The sequence below is a fragment of the Mustelus asterias genome, chromosome 9, assembly GCF_964213995.1.
Source record: "Mustelus asterias chromosome 9, sMusAst1.hap1.1, whole genome shotgun sequence".
Lineage (NCBI taxonomy): Eukaryota > Metazoa > Chordata > Chondrichthyes > Carcharhiniformes > Triakidae > Mustelus > Mustelus asterias.
This window is the reverse complement of record NC_135809.1, coordinates 85,214,713-85,235,200: the sequence shown is the minus strand read 5'-3', so window position 1 is coordinate 85,235,200 and position 20,488 is coordinate 85,214,713. Positions and strand designations below refer to the sequence as shown.

Below are 20,488 nucleotides of genomic sequence, written 5' to 3'. Positions count from 1 at the left end.
TTGACTCCAGGAAGAGTAGTGAAGACTCACCATTGATTGTAAAATAAAGGACTTGTGACGTTTTATTTGATCAATCAATCAACCACTTTAACATCCTTTGAGAACATTTAAAAATTCAGTTTTGCTTTATATTTCAGCATGGTCAATTCATTGGACAGTGTGTTGACAGGCAAATGGGCTCCAATCTGTTGCATATTTGAACAGGTATGGAATTTATGTTGCACAAGGCTTGATCATCACATTGTGCATTCATTGCCTTAATCTTTCTGTAGATTGACAACAGTATTGTAGAAAGAGCTGAAACAAATGTTAAAATCTCTTTAAAGATACTGGTATATAATAATTGACTCAAACTGACTCACTGGGAGGTATTGATAAGTGGGAGATTCTTATTTATGGATGGCAGTCCACTAACGAGGTTGCATACCAAGGGTTTAAAACAGTTCTTTCACCAACAACATGCACTTTGTTAACTTTTAATTAACTGCAGACACTGATAGGCACGGAGATCAATTCAACGTGATAACTAAAGTCTAAGATGGTTGGTTCAATTTTAAATGGAATTCAAGTCTTGACTGAGGGCTATGGATTAGTCTGATTATTTAAAGTGAATCTTGGATCATGGTCCTTTGAACATACTTTGAAAGAACTTTCGAACTTCCCTACTCTTGCTAGACTTGCAGATTGTTCGCTTTCACATATTTCTACAATTCCCATTTGAAAGTTGCTACTTCACGGCACTTTGGAAAGCCCTTGAAGAGGCTACAGAGCCAATTTAACAGAAGGACAGCAGAGATGTGGAGAGGCATTGTTTTTGGAGCACAGAAGGAGCACAGATGGATGGATTCCTGATCGGTAAGGGAATTAAGGGTTATGGGGATCAGGCGGGTAAGTGGTACTGATCCACGTCAGATCAGCCATGATCTTATGAATGGCGGGGCAGGCTCGAGGGGCTAGATGGCCTACTCCTGCTCCTATTTCTTATGTTCTTATGTTCTTAAGCGGGGATTTAATAGAGGCGTTTTTAATTTTAGTGCGTTTCTTAGAGTAAATAAGGAGAAAAGATAAAAGCAAATTGCTGTGGATGCTGGAATCTGAAACCAAAAGAGGAAATGCTGGAAAATCTCAAGGATCTTTGACAAAGCTTTGACAAAGGGTCATCTGGACTTGAAACGTTCGCTCTTTTCTCTCCTTACAGATGCTGTCAGATCTGCTGAGATTTTCCAGCATTTTCTCTCTTTAAATAAGGAGCATTTTCTTTTTTGGACGCAGATTTAAGATCATTGCCGCAGGAACCAGGCTGAAATGAAGACGCTCTTTTTTTTCAGTGAATCTTTAATGATCTAGAATGCATTAAAGCTAAAAGTTAAAGTTTATTTATTAGTCACAAGTAGGCTTACATTAACACTGCAATGAAGTTGCTGTGAAAATCCCCTAGTCGCCACACTCCAGCGCCTGTTTGGGTACACTGAGGGAGAATTTAGCATGGCCAATGCATCTAACCAACACATCTTTCGGACTGTGGGAGGAAACCGGAGCACCCAGAGGAAACCCACGCAGACATGGGGAGAAAGTGCAGACTCTGCACACAGAAATTGACCCAAGCTGGGAATTGAACCCGGGGCCCTGGTGCTGTGAGGCACAGTAAGAAGTCTCACAACACCAGGTTATAGTCCAACAGGTTTATTTGGTAGCAAAAGCCACTAGCTTTCAGAGCGCTCGCTGCTCCTTCGTCAGGTGAGTGGGATTCCAGTTCACAAACAGGGCAGATAAAGATACAAACTCAATTTACAAAATAATGGTTGGAATGCGCGTCTTTACAGGTAATCAAGTCTTAAAGGTACAGACAATGTGAGTGGAGAGAGCGTTAAGCACAGGTTAAAGAGATGTGTATTGTCTCCAGCCGGGACAGTTAGTGAGATTTTGCAAGCCCAGGCAAGTCATGAGGTTACAGATAGTGTGACATGAACCCAAGATTCCGGTTGAGGCCATCCTCATGTGTGCGGAACTTGGCTATCAGTCTCTGCTCAGCGACTCTGCGCTGTGAGGCAGCATGCTAACCACTGTGCTATCATGCAGCCCCTAATTATGGGTAAAGTGCTGGAAGCAGGTTCAATAGTAACTTTCAAAAGAGAATTGAAAAAATGCTTGAAAATAAAAATAAAAATATACAAGAAAAAGGGGAAAGACCGGGGAAATGAGACTGATTAGAGAGCTCTTTTGAAGAGCTATCCAATGCACAATGGGCTGAATAGCCTCCTTATGTGTTGTAAAATTCTATAATTCTGTGTTGCTGTCACAACCAATACAAACAGTTTGTATGCCTTCATACTAATACCACCCAAGTTATGAAGGTGCAAGAAATGTATGGCCGCTATCTTTGGCATTGCAATATAAACCACAAAGGATAATGGTCTAGTGCATAGTGTGAAAGTTACTGTCATGTTATTAAGTCAATCCCAACCAAGACTGTGATCCTGTAACACTGAAGGTCTACAATTGAACTAAAGGAATACTGCAACCTCTGAATCAGTAGATTCTGGGTTCAAGTGCCACAAAATGTAGGCTAAAAATCCATGCTGTATTAGGAATGCTACACTGCTGGAGATGCCGTCTTTCAGATGAGATGTTAAACTTAGGCCCTTGTCTGCCCTCTCAGCTGGATGTAAAATACCCCATGGCATTATTTTGAAAAAAAACACAAGAGTTTTCCTTGCCATCCTGGGCAATATTTATCCCTCAATCAAGATCACACAAGCTGATTATTTGGTCATTATTGTACAGCTGTTTGTGGGATCTTGCTGTGTGCAAACTGCCTGTGGTCCTACCTTACACCAGTAACTACAATTCAAAATTGTAGTTGTGCTCCTGATGAAGGAGCAGCGCCCCCAAAGCTCGTGATTCCAAATAAACCTGTTGGACTTTAACCTGGTGTTGTGAGACTTCTTACAGTACAATTCAAAAGTATTGACTGTGATATGCTTTGGGACATTTCCAGCTCATGAAAAGCGCTATATATATTTAAAGCTTTTCTTTCATTGCCTCCAACAAAAGGTGCCTGCTGAATCTCCTTCTTCATCTGTAGGATGATCATGTAAATTGTGCCAAAATGTGTTACAATGTCATTTTGGATGGGATTTTCTGGCCCTTCCCACCAGTCCTGCCAAAAACCATCACCAATAAAAAACAATGCAACCACTGCCCCACTGTAAACATCCTTGGGGTCACCATTGACCAGAAACTCAACTGGACTCGCCACATAAACATAGTGGCTACAAGAACAGGTCAGAGGTTAGGAATACTGTGGCGAGCAACTCCCTGACTCCCCAAAGCCTTTCAACCATCTACAAGGCACAAGTCAGGAGTGTGATGGAATACTCCCCACTTGCCTGGATGGGTGCAGCTCCAACAACACTCGAGAAGCTTGACACCATCCAGGACAAAGCAGCCCACTTGATTGGCATCACATCCACTTCCTCCACCACTAACGCTCAGTAGCAGCAGTGTGTGCTATTTACAAGTTGCACTGCAGCAATTCACCAAAGATCCTTAGACAGCATCTTCTAAACACAAGACCACTCCATCTAGAAGGACAAAGGCAGCAGAGACATGGGAACACCACCACTCGCAGTTCCCCTCCAAGCTACTCACCACCCTGACTTGGAAATATATCGCCGTTCCTTCACAGCGGCTGGGTCAAAATCCTGGAATTCCCTCCCTAATGGCATTGTGGGTCAAGCCAGAGCACATGGACTGCAGCAATTCAAGAAGGCAGCTCACCACCATCTTCTCAAGGGCAACTAGGGATGGGCAATAAATGCTGGCCAGCCAGCGATGCCCATTGATGCACCGTCAATCGAGCAAAGACTAGTTTGTATGCAAGAACAAATAGGCTTTTATTAGCAAAAGACTTGGAGCACACCCATGCCGATGAACTGGTCCAGACTGAGGCAGGGGGGTGGGGAGCAGTCGCCTTTATACCTGGACCGGGGGGGGGGGGGGGGGGGAGGAGTCTCGGGTAGGGCCGGCAGGGATGTATCCAGGCATGTCACATATACAGGTAATAAGCTAACAGTGGTTTACCACACCCATGTCCCACAAATGAATTAAAAAATGCAAACTGCCATTGACTTTGGCGGGAGTGGAAGATTGCAGCAGCGAGCCACCTCCGCCACAGGTAAACATGCCACAGGAGGGGGTGGGGGGTTGCTGCTGGACAATTACGGCCTTAATGTATCATATCACCATGGGGATTGATATATTGTTCTGGTCCTATCTCCTGCCTGCCCAAATGATGAAAAGATATACTAAGCACTTTTTCATCAAGACTTTAAAATTTCCTGTCATTCTCTTTCTCCACAGGATTTTGTTCAACGTGGTGTCATTAGTGTGGGACTAACATTAAATGCTGTGATAAGAACAGCCCCAGTTGCAGTTCATTATTAATAATTTGTCACAGTGCTAGCTTAATTATCCAGATCTGTGACTGACTGGCAATCTAGAGGGCTATAAATAAGTGTTAATGATGCTGGTAGGTGACATTATTGGTAAGAGGTGATTTTTAAATTTTTACTTCATCCTTAAAGTTACAAAGTCAATGCTCAGCGTGGACTGTGCAAACCCAAACCCATTCCTTGCTGGCTCCAAAAACCAAGTTCAAATTCCAATTGAATCCAATTAACAGTCCCCCCAAGAAAGCCAAACAAGATTCAAGCTGACAAGATGAGGTATTGCACCCCATCTTGGGCTTGATCTGACACTTGATCTTAGCCAAAAAGACCGGAAAGAACAGCGGATGCACTAACTACTCCAGTTCTTTCAGTGTCCTGTTAAGTGTGAAGAAAAAACAGAAAATGCTGGAAAATCTCAGCAGGTTTGACAGCATGTATGGAGAGAGAATAAAGTCAATGTTTCGAGTCTTGGTGAACCTTTGTCAGAGCTGAAGAGAAGGAAAATCGGACAAGATTTATCCTCTCAGGTTGGGGGGTTGGGATGGCTGTGATATCCACTCCATCTGACGAAGGAGCAGGGCTCCGAAAGCGAATGGCATTTGCTACCAAATAAACCTGTTGGACTTTAACCTGGTGTTGTTAAAACTCTTACTGTGTTTACCCCAGTCCAGCGCCGGCATCTCCACATCATTGATAGGATTCGCATAGGCAAAAAGACAAAGGGAATGTAAATGGTGATGATAAAGGCTAAGAATGGTGCTAAGAGTGTCCATTAAGAAATTGGAATGTGTAAATGGCAGAACAAAGGTGCAAAGTGTCAAAGGACAACATGTTGCATGTGGCACTTGGCCGTAGTGGGGTAGGGTGAGGCGGCGGTGGTGGTGGTGGTGATTTGGAAAATAAGATGTGAAGCGAGATTTTAAAGTGGAAAACTAAAAATAAGAGTATAAAGTCATAAAAATGGATAAATAAGATGAAAAGATGAAATAAAATAAATGGAAATGGGGTGAAGGTGGAGGGGAGAGTTCATGCCCTGAAATTGCTGAATTCAATGTTCAGTCCGGCTGGCTGTAAAGTTCCCGGTCAGAAGATGAGGTGCTATTCCTCCAGTTTACATTGGGCTTCACTGGAACATTTTGAAAGGCCAAGGATGGACATGTGGGTAGGAAAATGTTGAAATGGCAAGCGACAGGAAGGTCTGGGTCCTGCTTGTGGATGGACCAAAGGTGTTCTACAAAGCAGTCATCCAGTCTGTGTTTGGTCTCTCCGACGTAGAGTAGACCACATTGGGAGCAGCAAATGCAATAGACCAGATTGAAGGAGGTGCATGTGAAGCGCTGCTTCACCTGAAAGGAGTGCTTAGGCCCTGGGATGGGAGCAGGGAGGAGGTGAAGGAGCAGGTGTTGCACCTTCTGGAATTGCACAAGAAGATGCCTTGGCAGGGGGTGAGGTGTTGGATGCGAAGGAGGAATGGACCAGGGTGTCTTGGAGAGAACAGTCCCTGCAGAAGGGGAAGTGAGGGAAGTGAGTGGTGGCATCATGCTGGATTTGGTGAAAATAGTAAGAAGTTTAACAACACCAGGTTAAAGTCCAACAGGTTTATTTGGTAGCAAAAGCCACAAGCTTTCGGAGCCTTAAGCCCCTTCTTCAGGTGAGTGGGAATTCTGAGTGGGAAATCCTTGGTGAAAATGGCAGAGGATGATCCTTTGAATCCAGAGGCTGGTGGGTGAAAACTGAGGACAAGGGATTCCCCTATCCTTTGGTCTGTGTGCAAGCAGGACCCAGACCCTCCTGTCACTTGCCATTTCAACACACCACCCTACTCTCCTATCCACATATCTATGCACAGTATTTTGCCTTTACATAAGTGAGAAGTAAACTAGTGAGCCTGTCACTGCTACAGTCATATCACATTAAGGTTGCGGTGTTAAAATATTGGGCTGATACTGATGGTGTCAGTAAGTCCCTCAGCCAGGTATTTAATCTAGGTCCATAACAAATTATAAAATAATGTCATTTTATGATTGAATCATGTATTTATGGTGAAAAAGTTGAATAAATTATGCAAATCAGGGGGAAACATAATAAATATACTCAATGTCTGTTTACTCCATAAATTATATCATGAAGTTTTTTTAACCATGTTTCATAAACTAAAATATTTTATTGTTGCATAAAGGGTCTAGAAGCAGCACACTAACATTCAGGACTTATTAAGATGCTCAAATCTGTGACTGAGAGATGGAAGGGCAGTAGTTAACGCACACACTGGATCATTACCTCACAGTGAGAGATGGTGATGTAGTGGGAATGTCACTGAGCTAATAATCCAGAGACCCAGGCTAATGTTCTGGGGACATCATTTGAATGAATTATATTAATAAAATCTGGAATATAAGGCTAGTCTCATTACTATTGACCACGAAATTATCATCAATTGTTGTGAAAACCCATCTGTTTCACTGATGTCCTTTACGGAAGGAAATTTGCTATCTTTACCTGGTTTGGCCTCCATGTGACTCCAGAACCTCAGCCACAGCAATTAACCTCTAAAATGGTCTTAATTACTCTCTAAAATGGTTTTAACTACCCTCTAAAATGATCTTAACTACCCTCTAAAATGATCTTACCTATCCTTAACTATCCTTTAAAATGTTCTTAACCACCCTTAACTACCCTCTAAAATGGTCTTAACTACCCTTAACTATCTTCTAAAATGGCCTAGCAAGCCAGACATTTCAAGAACAACTAGAGATGGGTAGCAAATGCTGGCCTTGCTAGCGACACCCATAAAATAAATGTTTTTAAAAATAATACTGTATTGTTGGTAATTTTGCATAACTAATGGGAGCCTGTATCTCAGGTCCGTTAGCTGGAGAAATTTGTTAATTCTGATTGGCTTCAATGGCTCTTTCCAGACAATTTCCCTCTGTTTATATCCCAGTTTTAATAAATTGTGATGCATTTGCAATCTGCCAGGAGCATTGCTGACAAGGGACACTCCAAATGAATGGAACGGCATCTGGAACATTCACTTTTCAACCAAGAAAAGGACAGCAGATTTCCTTCTCTAAAGGACATTAGCGAACTAGATAGGTTTGTTACAACAATAGTTTACAACAATCGATAATCATAGAATACCTACAGTGCAGAAGGAGGCCATTCAGCCCATTGATTCTGCACCAACCCTCTGAAAGACCACCCTTGCCCTATCCACATAACCTGTGCATTTACCACAGCCAAACCACCTAACCTGAACATTTTTGCAGTGTGGAAGGAAACTGGAACACCCGGAGGAAACCCACACACTCACAGGGAGAATGTGTAAATTCTACGCAGTCACCCAAAGTCAGAATCGAACCCAGGTCCCTGGCGCTGTGAGACGCTGAGTGCCATCAAAAAAGCTGTCAAGGATGCCAATACTGACGATAGGTTTATAATCCAAATTTATGAATTGAATTTGAACTCCTCCAGTTGCCAATGTGGGATTTTAATCCATGTACCCAGAGTAAGAGCCTGGGCCTCTGGATTACTAATCCAGTGACATTACCACTATACCATCAATTCCTCCAATTCCCTTTGGAAAAGTTAACAGAATGAAAATTGGGCGGGTTGCATAAGGTGTGTCTAATCCGCTCGCACACATCACTGCCCAAGCAGTGAAGGATAAACTTGTGGCATCTTACCATTAATGAGTAGGCTTACCTTTTGCCGAACCTCAGAGTATGAAGTTCCGTACTTCTGTTCCAGGTATCTGTAATCATAGTTTGGGAAAGGAGAGGGGGCGGGATAATTTCCAGATCTCCACAGTTTCCATAAATTCACTCCAACAATCATCAGGATAATCAGGACTCCTGATCCATATATTCCCATTTCCCAGCCTGGTGGATTTTTGATCACTGTTGGAGAAAACAATGAACCATTACTATGGTTAATAATATGGACATGCAAAGAGAATCTTTTGTTCACTCAGCTGCACCTGAATATTCACAAGAGGCCTATAAGACTCGGGGGTTCTTAGAGGGCTATTTTTACAAGTACATACCGCAGCATTGTGCCAACACAGCTGAGTATAAAAACTGCAGGGCTGTGTTTATATGGCCAGGTGATGTACACAGGTGCCATACGTGAAGGCAGATGTTTACAGGTGTATTTACAGATAAGTGGCACCGATGATAAACAAAAGAGAATGAAAGACTGGTGCTGTGGGTACTACAAAAGAATGAATAAAACTACAAAGACACTAAGGTCAATGAAAAGAATATATAAAACGTACGGGTGCAGTAATGAATCCCATAAAAATAAAACTAATTGAGTTTTAGTAGCAGACTGACTTTCACAATAAAATTTATTCCTCTCTCAGAGTTACAAAGCCAGTACGCAGAATGGACAGGGCAAGCCCTTTAATTCATCTCCTTGCTTGCTCTAAAATGCAAATTGGATCCAATTCATGGTCCCCACAAAAGGACATTCTAGATCCAAGCTGACAAGAACAGGCATTTCTCCTGATCTTGGGTTTGATGCTACGCTTGATCTTAACCAAAAGGCTGAGAAATAGACTGATGCCAATACTCTTGGGAGTGAAACCGTGATTGCAGACTCCAGGGCAAGAAGTTGCCCCTGTGGACTGAAGAACTGGAGCAATAGTTTGGCTGTCTTACCTATTATCTCATGCGTGCCCCCACACCCAATCAAGAATCTAAGAAATAGAGAACTAGCAGGGCTGCAGGGAAGAAGCACTTAAATTGTGAGACCTTTCCACAAGGAACAAATTAGATTAAATAAATCAGACATGCAATTAACATCTATAGTGCTCTCCCAATGGAGTATTCTTTTATCTGGATAGCTAACTAGGAATTGCCGATGTCTGGGTTATAATAAACAGAACATCCTTTAATTTAAATAAATAATGAATTGGCTTTTATAAGAACAATTATTAACACTTCCCAGGAAACATAACATTTCTTGCTTTTTTAAAATAGGTATCAGTCTGAACGAGATCACATGATAAACACAGTGACATCTTAGCTCCTCTGTCCAGTAGGGCAAAGCTTTTGTCCCCTTATCACAAATGGGGTTTGAATGGCACCAATGGATTTTTGTCTCATAGAACTTTAATTAGAATCATAGAATCGTAGAAACCCTACAGTGCAGAAAGAGGCCATTTTGGCCCATCAAGTCTGCACCGACCACAATTCCACCCAGGCCCTGCCCCCATATCCCTACATATTTTACCCGCTAATCCCTCTAATCTATGCATCTCAGGACACTAAGGGGCAATTTTAGCATGGCCAATCAACCTAACCCACACATCTTTGGACTGTGGGAGGAAACCGGAGCACCCGGAGGAAACCCACGCAGACACGAGGAGAATGTGCAAACTCCACACAGACAGTGAACCAAGCAGGGAATCGAACCCAGGTCCCTGGAGCTGTGAAGCAGCAGTGCTAACCACTGTGCTACCGTGCCGCCCTAGTCCTAATTCCAAGTCCTGATTACGTGAACCACTGTAGGTACATGGTGACATGAAAAAGCTTACAGAATGGGCGTGTAATGCAGCCTATTACAGGTCAGAACAAGAACAAAGAACAAAGAACAATACAGCACAGGAACAGGCCCTTCGGCCCTCCAAGCCCGCGCCGCTCCCCGGTCCAGGATTGAATCCTGAATCCAGGATCCCCACCCAATTTTCCAGCATTAAGTACTTTGCCAGTTCAGGGGGTCATCACCCTCATCGCATTGTGTGGGCATTGGAGCAGCGGGCAACACTGCTTGGACCCCATCTGAATGCAAAGAAATCAAGGCCAGTGGGGATGCGAGCAGCAGCCTACACAGGAATGGAAGAGCAGTGGGCACCAGGAGGCCAGAGGAGACAAATGAAGGGTATGGAGGAGAAGGTGACACTAATCTCAGCACAGCAACTACAGGCAGAGGTGAAGATACCTGAAGATGACTGAGAACCGGTGCCAAAGGAGATTGTGAGTCTCTCGGCAGATGGTTACTGTCACCTGTACCCATGTTGTGCAGTCCTCTGCATCACCTCATTGCCGCCTGCACATTGATGCATCACCCAGTTAACAGATGCCCGCTTCATCAAGGTTGGACAACACATCAGATTCACAACTGATGGGGCACCGCAGTTTCCGTGCCTGGACCGGCAACTCTGCAATACCCTCCTGATCATTGCGATGGTCTGCTGCACTCTTCATAACATGGTCCTCCTGGGCGGTATGGAACTTAGGGATGGAGAAGCCCGGGAAGGGGACAGCTCAGCAGGAGAGGAGGCAGAGGTAGAGGAGGGGGAGGAATCAGAGGCAGAGGGAGATGGCAATGAACAGAGAGGTGCTCTGCTGCATGATGAGATGGTCGCCTCTGCCACCCTCTGGGAAGAGAACCCCCTGCCTCTCCCTCAGGAGCGCGAGTCACTCTGTGACATTTCACTCCCCTGTGCTGCAGTGGAAGACTTTGGCACAAACTCTCTTTCTCAGGACAGCCAGTACTCCCAGTGGTGGTTGCCTTGTGTGTCTGAAACCTGCCTCAATTCCTGCCCCCAACTAGCTTTAACCAGACAGGAAGCCTATCGCCATGTCAAGTAAGAATCTGTCACCACGAAAATCAAAACTTCAGTCAGTTTCCCACTGGAGGCAGGTTTCTGACAAAAAGAAACCTGTTTTCCACTTCCCTGGCAGAAGTCCCGCTCTGGGAGTATATTACGTTCAGACTGCAGAGAGGAATGATGCTTTTTCTGACTGGGACTGGAGGGTGTATTATTCCCACTCCATTCATTCAGCTTTGGAGCAGGGAGAAACCACTTCACTCACATGCTGGACTGAAGCCTAGGCCTCAGCGGAATCCCCGGTGTAAAACACAATGGGATTGCCTGCCCTGGTGGTCTCACCTGTCGTATAAAGGTTTAATAGCAATATATTTTACATCACGGGCGATATCAGATCACGTGTCACTAGAACGCAGAGAGAAATGCCTCTGGAAGGAGTTAACATTTTAAAGTTTACCTATTAGTATCACAAGTAGGCTTACATTAACACCGCAATGAAGTTACTGTGAAAATCTCTTGCTGATCGGTCCCTGTATATGGTTTTAAATTGTTAATAAATGTTTGATGGCACAGTGGTTAGCACAGCTGCCTCACAGCGCCAGGGGCCTGGGTTTGATTCCCGGCTTGGTTACTGTCAGTGCGGAGTCTGTACGTTCTCCCTGTGTCTGCGTGCATTTCCTCCGGGTGCTCCGGTTTGCTCCCACAGTCCAAAGACGTGCTGGTTAGGACCATGTTAAATTCTCCCTCAGTGAACCCGAACAGGCGCCGGAGTGTGGCGACAAGGGGATTTTCAAGGTAACTTCATCGCAGTTAATGTAAACCTACTTGAGACTAATAAATAAACTTTACTTTTACTTAGAAGATCCTGGAATGCCTTATTTCCAGTAGTCTCTGTCAAACACACTCTGGGCCCTGCTTGTCATGTCACTTCATCACCTATCTTCATTGATGGGCAATGATGCTGAATTTAAGTTGCATTTGTATAAAGACTTGAGTCCTTGACCAAGACTTAGGGGTGAATTATTTCCACAGACTGGGTCCCAGGGGCACCTTAGACCCAAACTACAGGATTACTGATCAAATTTAAGGGTCTTTAATAGTTTTTTAAAAATCCAATTTGTTCCACCTAATTTTCAATTGACACCAGATTTGCAATGGAAAATTAATTCATTGTAACTGGAGTTTGCTCCCAGTGTAATACTGATTCAGAGCTTTAATTCAGTGAGGTCCAAGAGTAAAATTCTGATTAAGGCATGCGCAATCTTAAATATAAATTTAACTCAGTTGATTACAAGTCTATGGGATGTTCCCCTGTTTAATTTTGCTTTAATGGATTCTTGGTCACTTGTAATGCAAAACAAACGCCTCTGGGAAAATAGGTTCTGTGCATTTTAAATTGATAACATATTTTACAATGACTGAAAATGGACCATTAGTTCCTCAGGCGGCCCTTTAATGAACCTCTTACGGCTCACATTTTAGATGGCCTTATAGCGACTTTCACATTACGTAGTCGTTTTGCGCTGCTTTTGAAGGCCAGTGAAGGTGACAAATTCTAATCTGGGAATCTCGGATCCAGCAGTGAAGCATCAGCTATTAATAGGTTATTAAATTTGAATCAGAAACGCACAGAACCTCTATTCCTAGTGGCGTTGTTTCTTATTGCAAATGAGCTAAAACACATTAAAAAAACAACTCACCAGGAAAACATTCCTCAGTCTTGTAATCAACTTGGTAAAATTTAAATTGAAGACACCACTTGCCTTAATCGGAATTTTTCTCCTGGTAAATGCACTAGAACCTACTGGAATGAGCTGCTGTGTTCACATCAAGTGCTGCAACAGAGTGAAGCAGTTTGGTGTTACACTGGCATTACACAGGGACGGCACGGTGGCACAGTGGTTAGCACTGCTGCCTCACAGCACCAGGGACCCAGGTTCGATCCGGCCTTGTGTGCCTGTCTGTGTGGAGTTTGCATGTTCTTTCCATGTCTGTGTGGAGTTTGCATGTTCTTTCCATGTCTGTGTGGAGTTTGCATGTTCTCCCCGTGTCTGCGTGGATTTCCTCGGGTGCTCCAACTTCCTTCCTGGATGATATTGAAATAGTGTAGGTTAGATGGGCTTTAGATTGGTTTCACTGGTCGGTGCAACATCGAGGGCCGAAGAGCCTGTACTGCGCTGTAATGTTCTATGTTCTATGTTCCACACTCCAAAGATGTGCAGGTTGGGTTGAGTGGCCATGCTAAATTGCCCCTTAGTGTCAGGGGGGTTAGCAGGGTAAATACGTGGGGTTATATGGATAGGGCCTGGGTAATATGCTCTGTCGGAGTCAGTGCAGACTTGATGGGGCAAATGGACTCCTTCTGCACTGTGGGATTCTATGACACACTGATTCTCAAAGTCTTGTGGAAATGCAGCCTGAATTCAGCATTAGGATCCATTCTGGCACAAGGCAAGCTCACTCTGCTTCACATTTAGGATTCAACTGGGGATGAGGCAAATGATTGACACTTCAAGCCAGATTTTCATTGCCTCTTGGACAAAGAACAAAGAACAATACAGCACAGGAACAGGCCCTTCGGCCCTCCAAGCCCACGCCGCTCCCTGGTCCAAACTAGACCATTCTTTTGTATCCCTCCATTCCCACTCCGTTCAGGTGGCTATCTAGATAACTCTTAAACGTTCCCAGTGTGTCCGCCTCCGCCACCTTGCCCGGCAGCGCATTCCAGGCCCCCACCACCCTCTGTGTAAAATACGTCCTTCTGATATCCGTGTTAAACCTTCCCCCCAGTGAGGCAGAAATGGGATTGCAAAACCTGAACTCTTGACTTTTTGCTTGTAACAACAGATTTCTTTTTCCTTCCCAGCAGTGCGTTATTTCTGCTGTCTGTTTTGTGGGCCATGAGGGCCTCAAGTCATGATCCCACATGCACCCATCTGAGATTGGGGGGGGGGGGGGGCATTGGGGAGGTCGGCATCATGAGGCCTGTCGGGAATTTGAATTTCCCCTCACCCTGCTATTTTTGTGGACTGTGTGGGTCTTGGAAGTCCTAAAAGAACCCTCCCCATTGGAGAGCTCAGGGCAGATTTTCGCTAAGGAAACAAGGAGGGTCGAGTCTGGGAATCTCCCAACTCAGCAGGATGGAGGAGACGGGGTTAAGTTGTGACCGCTTACCATCTCGCCCCACCAGCCGATGGGTGGGGTAAACCGCTAAGATTGCGAGAGAGCCGAGAAATCGGATTTCTCGCCCCTCGCGATCATGCGGGCACCGGATATCTGGCAAGATCGGCCTTGCACTGGAAAAGGGCACGAGGCTGACTGTAATATTTAAGTTCGATTCAAATTAGAATTTACATATTACAAGTGGACCCGGGACGGAATCGTCCGGGCTCACTTGCCTCTGCGGCCTCGCCGGTGAAGTTCCCCATCGGCGAGAATCATGTGTGGTCCCCGTCAACGGGGATCAGATGTGATGGCCTCACCGGTGGGACCGGAAGCCATTGAGGCCCCCCTGGAACGTCGGGAGCAGGGGCAGGGAACGCAGCGCAGTCTGCAACCAACGATCAGGAGGGGAGGGGAGGGGAGGGGAAATGTTGCACGCTCTGTGACCGGCGGGGGGTGGGTCTGGATTCACTTAATTTAACCTGTGAAACCTGCAAGATTTCCTTTGCTCTCTAATTCTGCTGTATCCCACTTGTCTCCCACAGTGTGGAATACAGCTTGGTTTTGTTCAATAAATAGTGTGAAACAGATGATACTGAATTATTAGCCCATTTTACAACTCTCCAGTATTTTATTTCCAGTGAAATCCACAAGAGGTATAAAGGCAGCTGATTCACAACCATTCCTTTTACACGAGTGCTCAAAAGTAACCCTGATCTGTGCGTGTGATATTTTTCTCTTTTTCTAATTTCCCTCCTCACATGTTTTTGTTTCTTGAATGGTGGAAAAGAGTATGGGCGTGGCGAGGAAATGGAGCAGCCAATTTGCTATTCCACCCTCCTGCCAAAGTCAGATTCCACTGGCCAAACATGACTTTGAGGGCAGAAAATGCTGGAAATCTCAGCAGGACTGACAGCATCTGTGGAGAGAGAATAGAGGCAAAACTCTTCGAGTCAGGAAGACCCTTCGTCAGAGCCTTTGATTCAGATTCCGACATCGACAGTATTTTGCTTTGATGATTTTGAGGGTGACAGATTATCTGAACGTTTCTTAAAGGTCCGAATGTATCATTTACTGAAGGAGCAGCAATGCTGATTGGTGTTAAAGGCTTCCTGCATTACTCACCACTTGTGTGATATTCTGCTGGGTTTTCTTCCATACTGGATGGTCTGCTTTTGAACTTGCCTGCAAATGAGAAACAGGACAATTGCATAATCAGCAGAAATCTAACAAATAGTGCTTCACAAAGTGAAGTAGAAATCTAATTGTTTTTTGTTAATATTTTGTAATTAAGTTAAAATAATTTAACACAGCTGTCCTTCAGTTGCCCTCCTTCCCAAGGTGCTTTGCAGGACAATGAAGGAATAGCAGCCTCTGCTGGTGATTGTAAGCCAAGGGAAAAAGGTTCATTTTTTCCCCTATGTCTTCCCCAGGCCACAGATCACCATAATTGGCTGTTGAAGGCTGTGTTTGTAATGAAACAACACCTGGGACCCTTTTATATTAAAACCACGTTGCCAGGACAACATATTGCTCTCCTGGGAAAGGCAGCCAATTTTTCATGAATATTTTAAGGGGAAGAGGTAACAACAAGTTCAAGTTCGGGCACTTAGAGACGTGAAGTGAATGAGTAAATCTGGACTTTGAGTTAGACTCCGGAGAGGGTTCGCGAATGAAGGCAGTTCTCCTTCACGGCAGTGGCAAGATGAGGTTGAAAGGTTACGGTGTGGCTTCACTAGGCCTTCTCAGGCCAGGTAAACACATGAGTCACAAGAGGTCCTATTTCCTCCCTCATTAAGTTGTCAGTATTTAAGTGTGCACTGGACTGTGGGTCCACAAATTGCAGTCATTCCTCCACAAGGTGATGGCCTTGTGGTATTATCGCTAGATTATTAATCCAGAAACTCAGCTAATGTTTTGGGGACCCGGGTTTGAATCCCACCACATAGACGATGGAATTTGAATTCAATAGAAAAATATCTGGAATTAAGAATCTACTAATGTTCAAGGAACCATTATCGATTGTCAGAAAGACCAATCTGGCTCACTCATGCCCTTTAGGGAAGGAAATCTGCCTTCCTTACCTGGTCTGGCCTACATGTGACTCCAGAGCCACAGCAATGTGATTGACTCACAATTGTCCTTGGGCAACTATGGAGGAGCAATAAATGCTAGCCAACCAGCGACACCCATGTCCCATGAATGAATAAAACAAAAATCTTGACTCATGTTCCTCGCTCTGGTGTCCCAGTCGAGACGAGATGGAAAACCTACAGATATATATCTTTTTCCATCAGCTGGAGTACTTTCAAAATTTATTTTTTCTCTGTCTTTCAAAATGGATAATTGCTGGGCTGACAAAATGGCTCCAGCTGATCACATGCTAGTTTCTGGAATTTTCTGAACAGTCTAAAGGTGAACAAAGGCTAACACCTCGCACCTCCTGGAATGCAACACTCCATGCATTGATTAAATATGATGTGGAGATGCCAGCGTTGGACTGGGGTGAACACAGTAAGAAGTCTCACAACATCAGGTTAAAGTCCAACAGGTTTATTTGGTAGCAAATACCATAAGCTTTCGGAGCACTGCTCCTTCGTCAGATGGAGTGGAAATGTGCTCTCAAACAGTGCAAACAGACAGAATCAAGTTGCAGAATACTCATTAGAATGCGAATCCTTGCTGGCTGTAGGATTCGCATTCTAATCAGTATTCTGCAACTTGATTTTGTCTGTTTGCCCTGTTTGAGAGCACATTTCCACTCCATCTGACGAAGGAGCAGTGCTTCGAAAGCTTATGGTATTTGCTACCAAATAAACCTGTAGGACTTTAACCTGGTGTTGTGAGACTTCTTACTTGATTAAATATGCCAGCCATGCCAACACAATGGTCTCGCACATGAGATGTGTTCCCCAGCCAGCTATGAACAAAGGTGGCTGTTTGCAACTCCTAGGCTCCAATCTGATGCTAACGGCCTAAGCGTTACCTGTACCAACACACAATAATTTTCAACCGGGGGCCTTGTTTAACAACCTGAAACCAGTGTTACATAGCCAAGACTTCAACTGTCTGAACTGCTTTAACAAGCAGTTAGAAGTTCTAGGCAATCACTGTTTGACATCTGAAGAGACAACATTAGCTCCAGGCAAGCAGACTGCACTTTCTACCCAGCTTACCACTAAGTAGGTGGCAGCAAAAAGAACTCTGGCCCTTACCAAATCTGCAAACTACTGGAACGTTGGAACTTGTGCCTTCACTAACTCAACTCTATATGCCACCTTCGCCCAAGAAAGTCTCACTTCTGAAAAGATGGATCACTCTGTAACAATCAACCTTCCTTGTAAGGAAATTTACATTCGACTTTTCGATTCTCATAGAATTTCTCAGTGCAGAAGGAGGCCATTTGGCCTATCAAGCCTGCACAGACAACAATCCCACCCAGGCCCTATCTCTGTAACCCCACATATTTACACTGCTAATACCCCTGTCACTAAGGGATAATTTAGCATGGCCGATCAACCTAACTTGCACATCTTCGAAGTGTGGGAGGAAACCGGAGCACCTGGAGGAAACCAACGCAGACAATGGGAGAATGTGCAGACTCCACACAGTCATCCAAGCCTGGAATTGAACCTGGAACCCTGGCTCTGTGAGACAGCAGTGCTAATCACTCTGCCACTGTACTGCCCATGGACACATGAGGGAAATTAAAATAAAGGGGAAGGCAAAAATAAAAAACAACACCTTTCTGTTTGCAGATGGGTTGTGAGAAGAGAATTCAGGATTGTTTAAATTAATCCCCTTGTATCCATAACACAGAGTAACTAGGATATGCTGAGCAATGTACACAGTAAGAGTTTTAACAACACCAGGTTAAAGTCCAACAGGTTTATTTGGTAGCAAATCCTGTGTTCACCCCAGTCCAACGCCGGCATCTCCACATCATGACGAGCAATGTACACGCAGGATTCTTGCCATCTAAAAGGAGCTTGTCGCTGCAAATAAGAGGAATTATGTGGCACTCCAGCTGGTATATGGCCACAACGTTTGAGGGTCTCCTCTAAAATGGTCCAACAGAACCCCAAAAGTGTTCAATTCTGTTGACTTTGGCAGGGGCCTAGGTTTCCAAAGGTAAACTCAGGGAGAGATATCCAATTCCTCGGGTCAGGAGAATTTATAACCTTTACTATTGCTGCCTTGGGCCTTTCAGCTTCCTGCAGGCAGTCCCAGGGGGAACTAGTGTGAGAGGTGGACAATGGCGATTTGGGCTGGTGCATTGGGCCCAATCTCCCCATGGGTATCTACGTTTGATAGGGGAAGGGGCATTGGGAGCAGGGCCAGAGGACAATCTAGTTTGGGGCACAGAGAAGGCAGGGAGGTAAGGTTGCCAATCTGGTTGGAGGCACTCCTGGATGTTTCACATGTGCCATTTTTGACCGAATGACACCTGGGCCAGAATTGTACCACTTCGCCCGCCCTGATTCCGGGGCAGGCGAGGCTCGCAGAATGGAATTCTCCGTTGGCCTTGGGCAGGATTTTACGAGCCTTGCCTGAGCTGGATCGCAAAATCCCACCCTGATCATATGAAACCTGATCACGTGACATTTTTGTTTGTGGTTTTTGCATCATCAGCTGCCGAGCAATAATTCCACGAATCAGGGAGCCACCCATGGGTAACCAAGATGGGAAACTAAGAATTGGAGAGCAATTCATAGAGAAACAACTAGAAATAGGAGGAACTGTGATTCCTTCAGTAATTCATGTTAACTAATGGTTAACATTGACTGAGAATCTATATGTAACTGGTAGTTATGTGTACTGCCCCAATGTCCCAATGGGAATGTTTTAAATCCTGCAGATTATTGGATGGCACTGCTGCCTCACAGCTTCAGGGACCCGGGTTCAATCCCGGCCTTGGGTGAGTGTCTGTGCAGAGTCTGCACATTCTCCCCGTGTCTGCGTGGGTTTCCTCCAGGTGCTCCGGTTTCCTCCCACAGTCCAAAGATGTGCAGGTTAGGTGGATTGGCTAAATTGTGCCTTAGTATCCCAAGATGTGTAGGTTACGGGCTTTAGCGAGGTAAATGTGTGGGGTTACCTGTTCGTCCCAAGACCGGAAAATCGCGCCTGAGATCAACGGACCTTTGCATGGTCTCCATGTTCCGCCCACTACTATTCCCGTGGCAGGCGGGATGGGAAAATTCCGCCCATGATGTCAGACAGTCAGTGCAGACTCAATGGACCAAATGGCCTCCTTCTGCACTGTAGGGATTCTATGATTCTATGATCCCACTTGAAACTAGCAGTAATCCCACAACCCCACTGATATTCACCCTGAACTCATAACAAGAATCCCCCTACACTATGTACAGTCAGGCTCCCTGCTCGATGCCATTTTTAAAGGCCCAATTTCTCTCACTGCCTCTGTGGACTTTGGTTTGGGCTCAGGATCCAGGTGAGGGTGACAACTCTGAACTTGGAACTTCAGTCAGAACTGATTTGTAATTGGACTTGACCTGTGGAACCCGGAGGCACAGAATAACCTGAACCAAGCTGAGAGATCTCACCAAGGCCAATGTTTGAGACCGTTCTCACAGAGCACTTCATTCTACACTCAGCTCAGCATCAACATTTCAAAACTGTTCTCTGAATTTCAGACTTGGTGAAGGATTGTTTTCACTGAATTACAACAGAGAAGTAGGCTTGCTGCTGTTGCTCCTGGCTCTGCGGGCAATGCTGGTCTTAATGCCCAGTCCCAATCCATTTTCCTCATACCTCCTATTTGAGCCCAATCTCCTGATCCCTAGCTACGATCTCTCCTCAGTTCCTTCCTCTTCCATCTCATAATTTCCCATTCCTGATCTTCTTCGCTCCTGGAGTCTCCATTGCCCAGTCTTCATTGCTCTTCCCAGAATCCCCATTCCCATCTCCTGTTCCCTCCCAGATCCCTCATTCTCTGACCTGTTCTTTTCTCTGGTCTATTCCTTATCCTGATCTCTTGGATTTCTAGGAGGGTATCCCCAATTCTGGGAAATTCCTAGGTATTCAGGAGGGCTGGAAACCTCCTATGAATAGGCCTCCTTGTCCTAATTTCCCAATATTTGCACCATTCAACATGGATCAGAGTAATGAATGAAAATCTAGTCCACCATATCATTGAACAGCCTGATAAATAGATCTCTGAAATTATTAATACAATTACTGTTTCGTCACTGATATTTGCTTTACATGTTGCTGCCTGTAAATAGGCATCCCCAGATGACTTTGTGAGTGTGTACAAAAGATTTTGGTTCCCAACTTAACATGCCCCTGAACATTTAGC

The 20,488-nt window shown here is 44.7% G+C and overlaps 1 protein-coding gene across 1 annotated transcript in view; it reads right to left on the bottom strand.

The window, feature by feature from the left end:
- The window catches only part of syt12 (synaptotagmin XII), a 51,779-nt gene extending 36,451 nt beyond the window's left edge, over positions 1 to 15,328 (bottom strand). Inside the window, exons 1-2 of the mRNA XM_078221230.1 lie at positions 15,295 to 15,328; positions 8,157 to 8,350 (exon numbers count right to left, since the gene is read on the bottom strand). Of these exons, the coding sequence (XP_078077356.1) occupies positions 8,157 to 8,350; positions 15,295 to 15,328 (228 nt within the window). The remainder of the gene's footprint in view (positions 1 to 8,156; positions 8,351 to 15,294) is intronic.
- Positions 15,329 to 20,488: the final 5,160 nt, after the last annotated feature.